Source organism: Trachurus japonicus, chromosome 3, assembly GCF_045865225.1.
Source record: "Trachurus japonicus isolate A0001 chromosome 3, Traja_1.0".
Lineage (NCBI taxonomy): Eukaryota > Metazoa > Chordata > Actinopteri > Carangiformes > Carangidae > Trachurus > Trachurus japonicus.
Genome location: NC_140909.1, coordinates 6,738,095 through 6,755,233, shown reverse-complemented (window position 1 = coordinate 6,755,233; position 17,139 = coordinate 6,738,095). Strand labels below are relative to the sequence as shown.

General features: G+C 43.4%; 1 protein-coding gene across 4 annotated transcripts in view; it reads left to right on the top strand.

The window, feature by feature from the left end:
• The first annotated feature begins 2,246 nt into the window (after positions 1 to 2,246).
• rasa3 (RAS p21 protein activator 3) overlaps positions 2,247 to 17,139 on the top strand; it is a 62,268-nt gene continuing 47,375 nt past the window's right edge. For 2 of the 4 annotated variants that reach the window (XM_085806070.1, XM_085806052.1), the window contains exon 1: positions 2,410 to 2,738. In XM_085806070.1, coding sequence (XP_085662196.1) covers positions 2,684 to 2,738 — 55 coding nt within the window. In that variant the 5' untranslated portion in view covers positions 2,410 to 2,683. Of the gene's footprint in view, positions 2,739 to 17,139 lie in introns of all 4 variants that reach the window. The other 2 variants (XM_085806081.1, XM_085806060.1) reach the window with 2 other exon arrangements.

Below are 17,139 nucleotides of genomic sequence, written 5' to 3'. Positions count from 1 at the left end.
TCTGTCTGACGTCTGCCCGATTTCACGTCAACGCAACATCAAGAATACGTTCCGATATGCAACCGCACTGCTAGATGGGGGGAATTCCTATATTATACCTTTAAATTTGGATAGTTTTTTTAGTGTTTCCACTGGCATTGAAGTGTGGGCGGTATGTTATCCTGGGGTAGGCTCTAATACATAGACTGTAAAAAATATGGACGTAGCATCTGTGATGTCACCCATTGGTTTTGGGGAGTCGTTTTTGGGACTCAAATATGGTGGCCTGAACAGCGCCATGTTGGATTTACCGGCTGAGAACGCGCCCACTGGCCTCGAACAGCCTCAAAGCAGCGGTCTCCGGACCTGTCACTCAACGTTTCTGCGCCCTAATTGGCAAGAATTTTAAACCTAATAATAGTATCGGTAGAGTTAAAAAAAAAAATCACCCCCCTCAGAGTGTGTGCGGGGGTAGAAACTATCGGTAGAGACCAAAAAAATAAAATGTACCAGGCTGTAGGCCTAAATATGATTTTTTAAGCTGTAAAGTCGGCTATTTTAACATGGGGCTCAATTGGAGTTACTCCCTTCTGGAGCCAGCCCCCAGAGGCCGCCGGGGTACTGCAGCTTTTTGAACGCGCAAATGGTCTTCACTTGTAGAACCCACAAATCCCCCCTTGCTCTAATACAGAGAATATTGAGTTTTATATTATGGTATTATAGTCAGAGGTGGGTAGAGTAGCCAAAAATTGTACTCAAGTAAGAGTATAGTTACTTTAGAATAATATTACTCAAGTAAAATTAAGAAGTAGCCATTCAAATATTTACTTGAGTAAGAGTAGAAAGTACTTGGTGAAAAAGCTACTCAAGTACTGAGTAACTGCTGAGTAACCTCTGATTTGTTCGTTTAATGATCAGTGCGTAAATGTAGGCCTAATCAAATACTGTACACAGAAATATAATAGCAATGAAAAAATTCAGATATTGCCAAAGAACAACATTTAACAACTAAGACAATAGCCTAAATGACTTTTTTTCTTTTTTACAAAGTAACATAAATTAAGACAAATTCAGCCACAATAACTTACATAGGCCTATCTATGAACTGTCTGAGACTAATGCCAGAACCAGGTATTTAAACCCAGAGTGAGTGGTCCTATGATTGGTTTCTAGTGAAACCAAAGTCACATGACCACACCCCCGAGACTCGAGTCACATGACCACACCCCCGAAACTGGAGGGGTGGTCATGTGACTAGGAGTCACATGTCTCCAGGTGTGTATGGGGTTTAAACTTCCTGGGGAGGAAGAAGAATAAGACGACCTGGATGACTGAGAACCTTCACCAAAGACGGTTTATATTGAATATCTTTGCCTTCACGGACATTATCCACGACATACCAGGGCTGACGTCATCCTAACCGTTTACTAGCAGAAGTTTCTTAAATTTGAAGCGGAGTGGCCGTCCTGTTTACCGCGGAGATTTTGTGTGCGGTCATGTGACTGCCTGGCTCCGTCTGATTGGTTACACGGAGGCAAACGTCGCGAGTGGCTACATCTGATTGGTGAAACGCAGTCATGTGACAGAGGCTCGGAAGTATCTCATTAAAACAAAACAATTTTCACATTAGATCGATAAGAAAAAGTAGCGAGTAGCGACCGGAATGAAGCTCAATGTAACGGAGTAAAAGTACCGCTTCTTCTGAAGAAATGTACTCAAGTAAAAGTAACAAGTATGCTGCATTGAAACTACTCTTAGAAGTACAATTTATCCAAAAAGTTACTCAAGTAAATGTAACGGAGTAAATGTAGCGCGTTACTACCCACCTCTGCTCTTTATACATGTACACTGCAAAAACTCAAATATCTTACCAAGAATATTTGTTTTATTTCTAGTCAAAATGTCATTTCTAGTCAAAACAAATCTCATTATACTTAAAATAAGACTCATCACATTAAAAAGTAGCTTGTTTTTAGACATTTTTACTTCTTTCAAGTGTATTTTTACTTGAAATAAGTAGAAGAATCTGACAGTGGGGCAAGTTTTTCTTTCTTATTACAAGCACAAAAAAACTTGCTTTCACTAGAAGATTTTTCTACTTATTTCAAGTGAAAATTTGTTTGAAACAAGTAAAATTATCTAAAAACGAGTTAATTTTTTTGTGACGAGTCTTATTTAAAGTGGAAAGGGATTAGTTTTGACTAGAAATGAGACATTTTGACAAGAAATACGACAAATATTCTTGGAAAGATTTTGAGTTTTTGCAGTGAGAGATTCTCTGATTCAGAAAGTGGGCGGGGCTTCAGCTGTTCACTTTCCTCAATGACAACACCACCATGTTCCAGCTCCGTCACAGCCGGGCACTGTTCACCCTCCATACCCCCCCAGTGTGGGCGGCGTCTGGCCGGGCCACACCTCCGCTGCTGCCGCTGCTGCTGCTGCTGCTGCTGCTGCGGGACTGAAGCCGAAGCTGCTGCTGCTGCTGCTGCTGCTGCTGCTCGCCTGTTCTCACCTACCACCACCGCCACCACCAGTCAGCCAGTCAGTCAGTCAGTCACCAGCGGGGAGTATGGTCGCTGTCCGGAGCGCATAGATGTGCAAAACCCCTGGAATATCCGCGCGCTGGAGAGAGAGAGGCCGGACCGGGACCGTGGAGGACCGTCGACATTCAGCCGTCTAAAGGGAACCAGCCACGGGAGAAAGCATGGCGGTAGAAGAGGAAGGTCTCCGGGTTTTCCAGAGCGTTAAAATAAAAATAGGTAAGAAGCGAAAAAAAAAAAAAAAATCCCTACCCCCTCCTCCTCCTCCTCTCCTCTCCTCTCCTCTCTCTCTGTCTCTCCAGGCTGAGCTGAGCGCCTCCCTCGGCGGCCGAGCCGAGGGGGCTGCAGGCTGGAGGGAGCAGACCAGTCTTGTTCTGCCCCTGTTATTGTAATTCAAATCACACGCTTCGCCTCCGGGGCTCTCACACTGTAAAAACCGCAAAACTGTACAAGTGAGAATATAAACGGAAGTTAATAAATAGATTTAGTAAATACATAAATAGCCTACATAGCCTAACAACAATGTATAGAGATTTTTCACAACACAGGCTGCTGGTGGTGGTGGTGGAAATGGAGTGGGAACCCTGGCAGCTGGCATTAGGATCCAGATCATGTGTCTCTCTCTTACATACACACGCACACACACACACACACACACACACACACATAGATACACAGATACACGCACACACGGAGACTTGGATCGATTTTATTTTAGCACAGTATGCGACACAAAGTCTCCACAGCTGTAAATATCCAGATGCCTGCTAAAGCTGTTTCTGTGCACTTATTGAGATCAAATAATAAACCTTTATTATTATTACACCTCAGCTGCAGACAGCCATTCATGCCACTGACTGAACCCCCCCTCCTCCTCCTCTTCCTCCTCTTCCCCCTTCCCCCCATCCCCCCCTCCCTCCAAACAGCTTTATGCTCCACTGTCTAGCTATTGATTGTTAGCCTAGATTTCTATATTTAGAGATCTTGCTGGTCTCCAGTGGGTTCCCCGGGTTTATAGCAGGCATGTGCTGCTGCAGATCTGTGAATGGAGGCTGAGCGACGTTGCTGCCGCTGCTGCTGTGGTGGTGGTGGTGGTGGTGCAATTCAGAAACTGTCAGGGAATTAATTTCCTGGCTGTTAATTAGTAATGTATGTGTAATTACACAGTGGAAACTCTGCATTAATCTACATAATCACATGTGAACTACCTCAGAGGCTGGAATAGATAATGAAGGACAGATAATACTGACAATATTGTGACCAAATCAGCACATTATATTGGAAAATTGGGATTATTTTTGATCTGAAGATTGTTTTCCCTGTACAAAATTTCCTAGAGTGTCTTTAATTTTAAGTTGTTCCATTTTTACATGATATAAAAGCAACAAAATCTGCAAATCTTAACAATGAGAAGCATTTATACAGTGACCATCACGACTTTTAATGTTGAAATTCAACTAACTGTTTGTAGAGTGATCATTATAGTGTCTGTGTGACCTGTGAGACAACATTTACATATATATTTCTGCCTTTTCAGTATCTAATCATTCAAAACAGTCCATAATTTCCTCTAAACTGATAACTCAGGTCATTACGGGACATTTGCGACCGTCTCCTTTCTCTCTCTGTCTCTCTCTCTCTCTCGCTGACATCTGGCACCCGTCTCGTCCTGGCTGTGCTGTCCGGTTTGTTTTGACTCTAAACATGCGACAGAAGGGATGAGCAGAGGAGGAAAAAAAAAATGACAACAAACACACGGACAAGCTGTGAGGCCGTGTGGTGATGCCAGCCAGCGTTAGAAAGAAACACTCTCATCACTAGACATTTATTTGATTTTTTAAATTTATTTTAAAGCTCCTTAAACCTGCTGTTGTTCAAATTAGCCACAGGAAAAAAAAAAAAAACAGCTGGAGAGTGAATCAGCCCGGGTGGAGTTAATTAAATAGTCCGGCCTCAGTGAGATAATATGCTCAGACCTGTAACTCCAGGGAGAGTTGTAATATTTAAATCACAATGGTCTCATTAGTTTTGCTGCACTTTGTGAATGAACAGTTCAGTCGCTGAGTTGCTGTGAATGAAAAGTGAAAGAGACGAGGACGTCGCTCTGTCGCAGCAGAGCGGCTCTTCTTAGAAATAAACCTGCTTCAAACGAACTGGCACAGAAAGTAAAAAACAAGAAGTATGATGCCCAACATTGTCATCGGTGAAGCCCAGTGAGTCTTGTTTATTATTATAATACACATTTCTGAGTGTTGTTGTAGACAGGGACGGACTGGCCATAGCCGGGGAAATATGGGCAAATGCTGTGACGACACGACCGAGGCGGCCGCGTGAAGATACAGCCGTGCTGATGTAGCTGCATTAAAAAAAGGTTAAAGGGACAACGAGGAGTTTTGGAAAAGCGAAGCGTTTCCACACTACATTTATGAGCCTCCGCGCGCACCGTGAAATTCTTTGACCGGCACAAGACAGACTCGTGTTTTCATTCATCAGGAATTAAAGTCAGAGGTTGGAAGACGATCACATACCGTCGTAGTTCCCACCATAAACGGCGATTCGGCGGCGTTATTCTCATGACTCGCCACAAAACCGAAAGTAAAGAAACGCTGGTCGGCTCGCCCAGCTTTTCCGCCACCACTAATAATAACAAAATAACGATAGAGCCAAACCCTATATTTATCGAAAATGGGCCCATTAACAAGTGTGGGTAACGTAGATTCATCTACATTAACGTGAGACTTTTTTATAACCAAATAGAAACTCCTTGTTGTCCCTTTAAAATGTTGGTCGGGGCCAGCTGTTTACGGCCGGCCAACTCTAAAAGAGTGACAACACAGTTATAAATGCATATGTGGTAACATATAGTTCACCTGGTAGGGCTGCTTGTCCTATGGCCAAGAGTTATGGTCCAGTCTGGGTTTGAATCCTGCTATTGGATATCAATGCATTTTCTTGTCTCAACATCATTATGATCACTGCTATGTATATGTATATTTGTGGCGAGGTCAATGACCACTTGGCAAGTGGATTAGCACGTCCTTTATGGGTGAGTTTGACTTCGCTAACCGCCACACACTGTCACTTCTCCTCACTGGTACCTGGTGACTGTGACTATCCACAAGTTTACGAACGTCATCTATGGTCAAAACCGGAAGCTGGTTTTGCATTTCCGGTGGAATTGTACGTTTACGTTTTCATGGTTTTCTTGGTTTTCTTTTAGCCTATATACAGTCTATGGTTTTCAGTCATTGTCATAGTTGCGGAAAACGCATGGATCTATTAACGCTGGTTTTTAACACGGATGTCAATTTGTGTGATATCCACTGTTAAAAGCTGGTGTGTTGATCCATATGTGTTTCACAGATTTTCATTGAAAAAAAGAAAAAAAAAATCCATGCATTTAACGTGACTACCGAAACCATGGAAACGTAAACATAAAATTCCACTGGAAGAGCAAAACCGGCTTACGTTTTTGACGTTCGGAAAAAGGTGGATACCCGCGGACCTCCGTTACTGTATACTATATATATAGTGTTTGTGTAATGTGTGGCCTCTCTCTGTTAAAAAGGCCAGGGCCTCTTCTTGGTGCCAGTCCGTCACTGGTTGTAGATGAAACAATATAGTCTCTCGCTTCAACAAATATGTGTTTTCATCTTCTCAGATATGAGGACAAAAACATGAGTGGATGGATCATTGGTAGTCGTTGAGTAAAGTAGGAGGAGTGGAGATGAAAAGTCAAATATTTGCCTCTGACATGAAGCACCGGTGGAGTGGAAACACTGGAGTGAAGCAGTTGACGTTTGCGTTGACACTTGTGTCGTTACCTAGCAGCAGCAGCAGCAGCAGCAGCATCGGTCGTCGTCGTCGTATACACACTCGCTGTCAGCCTCATTCCCATGGTGCACTGCTGCCTGTAACGTCTCTGTTATACGCTGTATTGCATCACATTGTTTTCATCAGAGCCGTGTCCTTTTCTTTGGCGCGAGGCTGCATCGGCCCGATGACTCACAGCTGAAAATCTGCCACATATCTGTAGCTGAGGGGGAGAAAACTTATTACTTGTTATTACGCTTTGCCAGATGATGATGACGATGACGACGACAATGACGATGTCGGTTTCCTGAAGGAGAAGAACACACTGGGGGGGTTTTCGGAAACCCAAGCGGGGACTATTACTGGGCCTTTTTGGTATCCGAGGCGTCTGGGGGAACACAGGAAACAGGAAACTACCCCCCAAATTCCCCTTCCTGATTGGCTGGAAGAGACTACAAAAGAATTGTGTTTTTTCCTGCATGGCAACAAGCTATAATACAAAGCAGATGTATGTGTGTGGGACACGGCGGGACAGAGGTGGCAGCGTCTCCTCCTCCTCTGGTCCAGCAGCAGCCTGGGCTTCGTCTGTCAGCGCTCGGAGGGACGACGACGGGAGGATCTCTCCGTCGTGGCACAGCTGGAGTCAAAGGCCTCGCGCTTAATTAACGGGAACATATGTGTGCAGTCGACTTCGCTGTCACAGTTTGATCTGACACATCAGAGTAACGGCCGCACGCTCCCTTCCAAGAAACACATAAAGACGAATTAGTTTAACATCCTAAAACCTCAGATAACGAGTATAAAATCTCTGATTATTACAAGGCTCAGTTGAAAGTCTTTGACCTGCAGAGAGGTTTTCATAAGAGGGGCCCCTTGTTTTGTTTACATCATGCCCACTGACGCACGTTGGGTTCGCACAAACGTGGTGATTCACGCCACATTATTTTGTATTTAACACTTATTCGCCGCATTGCAAACACATAACAACGGACCGACGGACGGAGGCAGTGAAAGTACAAAAAACACACAGAGGGGAGAAAAAAGTTGGTTTTCCAAATGTTTCAAGGAAGGAAATGCCTTCAAGATGTTTGTCACACCTCAAGGATACACACCACGTTCGCTTGTTTACAAGAAAACTCCAGAGGGCACGTTCGAGTCTGGGAGTTTTAGCCCAGAAACTATATTGTTTCAGCGAGGACGTGTGTGTGTATGAAACAGACGAGACACGTACTCTAAACATAATACAGATGAAATCAAGAGTTAGAAGTGTATTTCCAGTTGGATAATGTCAAATAATACAGATATAAACCTGCAGTAACTCAAAGTTGAGCTGCTAACCTGTTATCACCTTTTAAACAATTTATACAGATGTTTATACAGATGTTAAGTCTCATTAACAGCAGTTTGGAGTTTGCGTGTCCAATATTTGCCCTTTTTTGCTTCGTTTTGGATTCACATCTGTCCCTTTTAGCTGCTAATAACAGCACCTCTATATTAACTACAGTATGTGGCTGCTGCGTTGTCTTCTGCAGGTTATTTTAAAGCAGAAGTAAGTGATCCGGTCGTTTTGGCTAACTTCTTGTCAGCCGATGGAGTTAGCAGCCCCCGCCCTCGTCATGGATCTATTGGATAAAGCTTGTAGGATACAAGAAAAGTTTTCTCCTCGGCTCAGAGCAGAGCAGAGTGACTGACAGACCCGTGTTTCGGTCCAAACACTCTATAGAAGTGATTGCTGTCGGAAGATACAACTATTTAAGACTTATATTAACACAAACATATGGCTTACTTCTGCTTTAATGGATGAGAACAGTTGATATTGGGGTGATTGAAGTGAAGATGTGAGGCCGTGAAACCAAAACAGTTCAGTTTAAAGCTGTGAAAAAAAGCGTGAACTGTGACTCATTTCACATCATCACATCGTCACATTAAAATATACAACTATCGCAGGCAGCAGCTTAAAAGGACATTGGCGTTTTATTTAGTTTAAGGAAGTACTATTTAATATCAACAGATGATGACGTTGCAGGTTTAGATCCGTCCAGATTTGTGATGTGGCTAAAGGAGAAGTTTTTATTTGGTTTAGAGACGGTGTTGAGTGAGAGAGACAGTAGATTACAGTAAGGAAAAGTGGGACGGTGAAGTGTTGGGGGTCCAGGAAACAGTGGGCGGCTGAATTCAGGCAGCTCAGGCTGGATGACTCAGCCGGGTCGACCCCCCTCGCCCCCCCTCACCCCCCCTCCTTCCCCTGACAGCTGGCCAACAGAGGTTCCCATACTTCCTCCCGTCCAGACGGAGCAGCAGACGAGGACGAATATTATCGTAGAAACTCAGTAACCTAGTGAAGTGAAAGAGCTCAGGGGCCGTTTTTTGGTTTTGTCTTGTTTTGTTTTATTATTTCATATGATTCAGCGATTGCATGAGTGATGTGTGTACTGTAGTAAGTAGTTTGGGAAGTAGTTTTGCAAAAGTGTATACAGACTAGAGATCTGTGATGTTTGAGCTGTTGGCAAGAATCTGATGATGTGATGATTCACATCCTGAGGGAGGGTGGCGATATGATGATGATGCATCAGGAAACACCCATAAACAAGGTGGTAAACCTCTTATAATATTAAAAAACACGTTGTTATACACACATTTTTTTTATTATTATAACTCCACAATATCATAGGCCATTGTCCGTCTGTCTGTATATCTGTGTTTATTTAATTATTGTCGATGTCTGTGTCCACTTTTATGTTATATGTGTGTGGTAAATGTTAATTTGCACATTTGGAGTTTGGGGGAAACGCAATTTCGATCCCCTCATCATGTGTAATTGACTGTTATATAGTGTGATTGACAATAAAGTTCACTATACTAAACTAAAACTTAACAAACACATATTTATTTTTGGTATATTCAGACTTTACACTTCCTATGTATAACATCCTACAAAATAGTAAATACTTATTAAACAGAGGAATAAACATCTGTAAAATCTCAAAAGTGCTACAGGAAGAACAAGAGTGTTAGAGTGTTATACATGACACTTGTTGCAACACTTTGTGCAGTCTGGTCAGAGGTGTCAGAGGCTTAAATAGACTTAGACTTAGATTTATTCGTCCCAGAAGGGAAATTAGTTTCCATTCGACTCTACATTTACATAAAGGACATCATACAAATAAACACACGGAGCAGCAAAACAGATTATCACACACACAAGCAGGCTTATCACCATCAACATATGGCATAAACGGAGGAAGAAGAACGTCAACAAGGTCTAAATACAACAAAAAAACTTCTGTCACCATGTGAACTATTGATAAACTATCAATACAGAGCTTTAAAGAATCAATACAGCATCACATCACATCGTACAACTTTCTTATATTTGTCTTTTACACCTCTGTCACCGTTAAAGGTCAGAGCGTCTGTTTTAGTTTCTTAGTGAATATTTAGCTCCAGTGTGGGATCATGATGGGTAACACACCTCTGAGATAATGAACAAACCTCACACACACACACACACACACACACACACACACATACACACACACACACACATGCATTCGTTCGTCCATTTTGTCCTAGAAGTCTCGGCTCTCTGGGAAGTCGTTTGCTGTAAACACGCGTGTTGACTGTTTAGACGCTCGCACTGTTTCGGTCCACGCAGCTTCAGGCTGGTGGAATAATCCGGGTCAGGAACAACAGAGGCTGTGGAAAGCGAACGTGTCCTCCATGAAGACAGAGAAAAGAAAAAATAAAAGACGTCCGGGGAAGTGTGGGCGTACAGTATATAGGCCCAGCATGCAGGGTCAGCAGGGGTAAACACAAGAGTCCTGCAGGAACGTCCTTCAGACGCCCTGCGGGAGAGCTCGACCTCTATACCTGCCCACAATGACACCAGCGTTCAGAAAAAAACTAAACATGGCGTCGTCCGTCGTGCCGCAAAGTCGAGCGTTAGAGAGTCAGTTTTTGATGTTGTTCGTTGTTGAAAAGCAGAAAGTTTGTTCACAGTGGTGGTGGTGCTGCTGCTGAGTAAATCAGGTTTTGCAACAGTGTTCGTCTCCTCTGGCAACAGCAGCAATGTCAGCTTGCCACATTACAGCCGGGACTTACACTCAACTCAACTCAACCCGCTCTCCCTTTTCCTGTGCTTGCAAAAGATATCGTATCTTCTCAGGCCTCAGTGTGCCAAGCCTGTGTGTAAGAGAGTGTGTGTGAGAGAGAGAGAGAGTGTGTGTGTGTGGGTAGCAAAGAAGAAACAGGGAGCCTTGACTTTACTTTTAAACATTTAATTGTTTTGTTTTTTCAAGTCAGAAGAATGAACAGTTTTGTGATAATTATGTAAATTAATGTAAAAAAAATCTGTTTGGAGAGTTGGAGAGGTCAAAGCTGTGAAACCAGTTCAGCCTCTTTTCTCACCGTGATACCACTCTGCTCTGGGTTTGGAAAGATTACACTCCACACACACACACACACACACACACACACACACACACAGACACACACACAGACACGCACGCAGGCCAGCAGGTTTCTGACCGTGATTTGAGACATGTGAGCGACTCATGAAGCCGATTTTGTCCCCCAACAACAAACAGACTGTAGCTTCGTGCTCCGTGTGCATTTGTTTGTGTATTTTTAGTTTGTTTTTTTTACTCAAGTTTTCCACTCAGACTAACGGACGTGTGTGAACATTAGCTCCGGGCTGCAGCCGACAGACGCACACACAGTTTGATCAGTAACTGAACTCTGGTTTATCACCACAGTCAGTCGGCGGCGGCGTTGCTGCAGCTCAGTCGCCCTTTAACTCTCAACTCCCCCATTTCTTCTCTTTTTTTTTTCTTCTGTTTTCCTCACGCTGTGGAAACTTAAAGGTATAATCTGTAGGAATTCCCCCCATCTAGCGGTGCGGTTGCATATCGTAACGTATTCTTGATGTTGCATTCACGTGAAATCGGGCAGACGTCAGACAGACAACAGACGCTGCATGTAACAGGATAAACAAGCGTCTATGTAAACAAGTGGTCCGCCAGCACGAGGCAGAACAATACAGGCGTGACGATATGTTGTCATGGTGATGTCGTATCGTTTACCTGACCCACGTTTTACCGCTTTTCTCTCGTCGGCCGTCTGCCTGACTGCACCTGAATGCAACACCAGTGCCTCCGTTCTTCCTCACACTACACAGTGGTGACAGTTTTAAAGGGACAACGAGGAGTTTTGGAAAAGCAAAGCGTTTCCACACTACATTTATGAGCCTCCGCGCACACCGTACATTTATTTGACCGGCGCAAGACAGACTCATGTTTTCATTCATCAATAATTAAAGTCAGAGGTTGGAAGACGATCACATACCGTCGTAGTTCCGACCATAAACAGCGATTTACCGAAAGTAAAGAAACGCTGGTCGGCTCGCCCAGCATTTCCGCCACCACTAATAATAACAAAATAACCATAGAGACAAAACCATATATTTATGGAAAATGGGCCCATTAACAAGTGTGGGTAACGTAGATTCATCCACATTAACGTGATACTTTTTTATAACCAAATAGAAACTCCTCGTTGTCCCTTTAACAGGCGCTACCTGGAAAACTTTCTCCCCGAGCCGACAGCTCTGGTGAGTTTCCGTGGTTACCTACGGTCACGCTGCCACTTAACGTAAAAAAAATGGCGATGCAACATGGCCGCCTCCGTTCGGTGCGTCGCCCACTTATGTATTTGTAACGACTTGTAACAACTCATTCTAAGGAACCAGAAAGCTTTCATTTGTATGCGGGTGTGATTCCACTTCAGTGAAATACGTATTTATGAAAGACATATTTGATTTTTGCTAATAAAAAGCCAAATAAGTTACATACTGCGGCTTTAATTAGCTCAGCTGGTCGTTTTGGGTTATTATTATTATTCTTTTGGTGAACAATTAGGGACAAGCAGAGCCGTATTTATAAAGAGTTGGGTTGGTACAGTCTGCTAATAAACCAAAACCAGATGTTAGATCGGCTCCAACAGCTGGTATTGACTCTGACACTGACAGGAAAACGTGTACATTATTAATTTCCAACATGTTCTTTCTGCTTCATCTTGCGGAGGGTCTCCTCTCCTGTTTTTCATGTTTGATGTATCACACAGTGTTTTATGGATAAAATAATACTGGATCACATTGCACATTGCACAGATGTGTGTGGTTTTATTTTGTGGTTGTGTCGTTGACGTCCGAGGAGGAGCTGGATGTGATGTACAGTCAGTGTGTCATGTCAAACTAAAACCAGGGAGGTTGTTTTATCTGACCTTTAAGGCCACTTGTAGTTTCACTCCACCCAAACTTCAGTCTTTTTATAATCAAACATTCAAACCAGACGCGGTTGTGTTGTTTTTCCGCCTGCAGCTGTTTTTTTTGTTTCTTTTTTGAGATCGTTAGGAAAATAAGAGCAGCAGCCGGTGGATCATTACTGTGATGAATGAATGAATGAATGAAGCTCTGTCACTAACTAACTGGCTATACTTTACTTCTCTGGGTTGTTTACATGCAAACTGAGCGCAGCAGCAGCAGCAGCAGCAGCAGCAGCAGCAGCAGCAGCAGCAGCAGCGTTTTCTTTCTCTGGAGGTGTAGAGATGCGGGTGAAGCGGAGAAGTGTCAGACGTGACATTAAAGGTTTCAGAGGTTTCTTGTCGAGTGGCGGTGGGGTTTCAAGATGAGCGGTTAAAGGTTTCTGTCGTGGTTTCACCTATCGATGTCAATCACAAAGGTGCAAAATCATTAATTGGCTTTTGTTTTCTTTTATCTTGTCTGGCTGAACTGTTTGAAACCGTTTGATATAAAACAACTTTGTCCAAGACTTTTATTTTGAAATTCGACCAAAACATCAAATCCTAATTATCTTTGTTTGAACAGTTTATTCAGGGTCAGGAGCTGTTTTTTTTGTTTTTTTTAGGTTTGAGTCAGTGTTAAAGTATTGAATCTGACAAAAGAAGCCGTCCAGTTGAGTTGCATCATGGGAAGTGTAGGACCCCGGCCCATAGGAATAATGACTGATCACCTATCACATTGTGTGTTGCACCAAGTTTTTATCCGTTCTTGTTGTTGCAATCTGTGTTTCACAAGAAAGAGTGTGTCACAGACAGGAGGAGAGTGTGCGTGTGTGAGCTGAGATCAGATAATAACATTTTTCTTTCGTTTAAATGCGAAAGAAACATCTTAGTGTGTGTGTGTGTGTGTGTGTGTCTCTTTGTGTGTGTGTGTGTCTATATTGGGAAACAGTAATGACTTCACAGTTCTGTTTCAGTTCTTGATTGAATCGACTGTCGACGTCAAAACATTAGAGACATTAACGCTGAGGCTGTAGATTTGTACTTTACAAGTTTCACTCCTTCTTTTCTTTCTCATCATGTCTCTCTCTCTCTCTGTGCCACACACACACACACACACACACACACACACACACACACACACTCTCAGGGGTAACTGGGTTGTTCGCTGCTTTTAAACTACATCTTGGATCCAGTCAAAATTCCTTTCTCCTCATCTCATTTCCTGTTGTAGCTTTCTCCAAAGCTAACCGCTCTCCACTCCTCTATCTGGCTGACGTCTCTCTCCCTCTCTCCCTCTCTCTCTCTCTCTCTCCTTGTATTCCTTCCTCTCCTCTGTCTTTCACAGGCCTCGCTTAGTCGAGTGTTTAGCCACTCAGAGCGTTTTTTGGGGTTTTTTTTTTCTCTTTTCATTTCTACGGCCCCGTGAATCCTCGGATGTGTTTGTGTTTGTGTCGGGGCAGATTATGAGCGGAGTGTGGTCGTCTGATCTGAAACCAGCCGATGGAGGAGGAGGAGGAGGAGGAGAAACAAAGCTCCACGTTCACCACCGCGTCCATTACGCTGTTTGAATGACTCGTGCTTCCTCATTTCTGCAGTTTTCTCTCCTCCCTCTCCTCTCCTCTCCTCTCTTCCCTCTCTCCTCTGCAGGGAGTCAACCTTTATTTCTATTTTATTTTTTGATGTGTCGATCTGCTCCCGTTCGTTCGCTCTCGCCCTCTTCGGGGTGTTCTTGTCATCATTATTTCTCCACAATCCTGCTCACACCGCCCCCGTGTTGTTGTTTTTATGTCCTTTTTTTCCCTCTTTCCTCCCTGCGTGCATGCCACACACACGTGCCAACAGTGTCGTTGTTTTGCACAGATACTAGGGCAAGATATTCTCCAAGGGCAGCTGCAGTGATGCCTGATGAAAAGAGAAAGCTGCCGCCGCCGCCGCCGCCGCTGTTGTTTTTTCTTATTCTGCTGCTTGTTTTTGAATGTTGAGGAGAGAAAACACACTCCTCCTCTGGAGAGAGCAGACGACGGAGAGATGAAACAAGAGGAAGCGAGCAGAGATAGAGGAAAGTGAAAATGGGTTAAAGCTGATTTTGAGAAAGAAAATGAAAACAAGGGCGCAGGATAAGGAGTGTGTGGATGACGAGGAAGAAACTAAAAGGAAAAACAGAACAGCAGCAGCTCATGGAGAGAAGGAGCAGCAGATTACACACTGTGGTTTTATAATAAAGTCTTTAAAGTGTTAGATGACAGGTGAGAGGAGAGGCCGGTCCTTCTCTAACTCTCTCTCTTTTATTCTCTCCATCAGAAAACAGAAAAGTTTCTCCGCCCTCCTCAACTTCCCTCAAACTGACAAACTCTCCAGTTGCTGCTTCTTATCAGCTCGTCCGTTCCTACGAGACGACAGGAAGCTGCATCATTCATGTCGCCAACTTACAGTGACTGTTTTCTAGCTGGACTCATGTGAACCCTCGGGTGTCTCGTCTGCTGCAACAGTTCGTGACGTTTGTTCGATCACCGGCGTCCAACCCCCCCCACGACCTCGTCCACACGGAGCGCGACCGTCACACAAAACATGTTTCCACTGCACGTTTAGAAAAACTCATGTGACGACGAGCCGACGTTTCTGTTCCTACTTGATTATAGACACGATAGTTTACATCATGAACCTAATTTTCCTAAATCAATACTCCAACGCTGCTGTATAACAGGTCTTTTATCGCAGCTCTGACGTCGCAATGTCCATGATAAAAGATGCAGAAATGTGTTGGAGCTGTAGGAGAGCAAAACTCTGAGGAGCACAAACACCACATCGTTTGGATCAGAGGTCGACTGATCGATCAGTTTGACAGATTCATCTACACTAATAGGACATTTTTATAAACTTAAAGGGATACTTTGACCAATTGTCTACTCACCGTCATGCCAAGGAAGGGTTTGGAGAACTTTTGGAGCTACCAAATGCTTTTGGAGTTCCGGGGGGGGTCCGGCTGGCAACGGGTTTTCATATAATGGCGGTGGATAGAGTTCACTTTTGAATGGTCCAAAACACACACTATGAAACATCCAGATACCTCCATACTGCTCGTCCTACTGACCCAAGTGTCCTGAAGCCGCCACATGGAAAAGTGGTTCGGAAAAAAATAATTAGATCTCTGTTTTTAGCCTTGAATAATAATAATAAATTGTATTTATAGAGCGCTTTTCAACTGAAGAACAAATCTCAAAGCGCTTGTTGTAGCAGTAGCTCCTAGTGGCTGCACAAGATGCGTGAGATTTGCTGCGAGATGTTCTTCCGTGTTTACATCAAACATCCAATGGTTTACAACGACGATCTCGCAGCAAATCTCGCACATGCGCACAAACATCAACACAGCCACTGGGAGCTACTGCTACAACAAGGATAAAAATGGAGATTCTTCAGGACACTTGGGTCAGTACAGACGAGCAGTATGGAGGTATCTGGATGTTTCATAGTGTGTGTTTTGGACCATTCAAAAGTGAACTCTATCCACCGCCATTATATGAAAACCCGTTGCCAGCCGGACCCCCCCTGGAACTACAAAAGTGTTTTGATGACTCAGAAAGTTCTCCAAACCCTTCCTTGGTATGACGGTGAGTAGAAAATTGGTGAATTATCGATTTTGGGGGAAGTATCCCTTTAAGTTACTGACAGAAATATCAGCTTCTTCTTATTATTGCACCAGATCTCCACACTGAAGATTAACAGGGTAACATCACTGAGTAGTTTATGTTTAAACTGGACTTTTCTACGGGGGGCAGTTAGGGACAAAAAAGAGGTGGTTGTGATTAAAATGTGTTGCATCACTGTCTGACTCTGACTGAGCTGTCTGGCCTTTTGACTCCTTCTATGCAAATTATTTTGTATCGGCCAATAAACTCATCTGTCGGCTTTTTCCTGCTCCAGACTATTGTTATTATTACTGTATATCGGCCTTTGAAAATCCACGTTCAGTCGACGTCCAGTCTTGAGTCGTTTTCAGTTCACAATCAACTGAGACATTTATTTTTAAGTTTTCTCACGAGTTTGTTTTTTTTAAATTCCTTATCTGTTATTTGGGCTGATAACAATACAGTCAGCAACACTGTCATACGATAAAACTGACCATTACTGTCATCCATCCATGAGCTTCACAGCTTTTCCTTATAAGGTCGTACAGGAAGTGAGGGTCATCGGTCACCTGTGAGCTTTACAGTCACCAGTTATAAACCAGTCAGCATCAAGTCTTTGGACTGAGGACACACAAATCCAACAACACAACAATCAGAAACAACTTTCAACACTTTATTATGACGAATCTCTGACAAGTTTCAAGTCTCTGCTGCTCGATTTTCGTATTAGCCTACCCTGAAAAAAAAACAATAACAGAAACGCTGTCATCAGCCGAGAGAAAAGTCCAGTATTTGGAGTAAAACATGTGCAAACAGTGTGTGTGTGTGTGTGTGTGTGTGTGTGTGTGTGTGTATGTGAGAGAGAGAGAGAGATTTATATG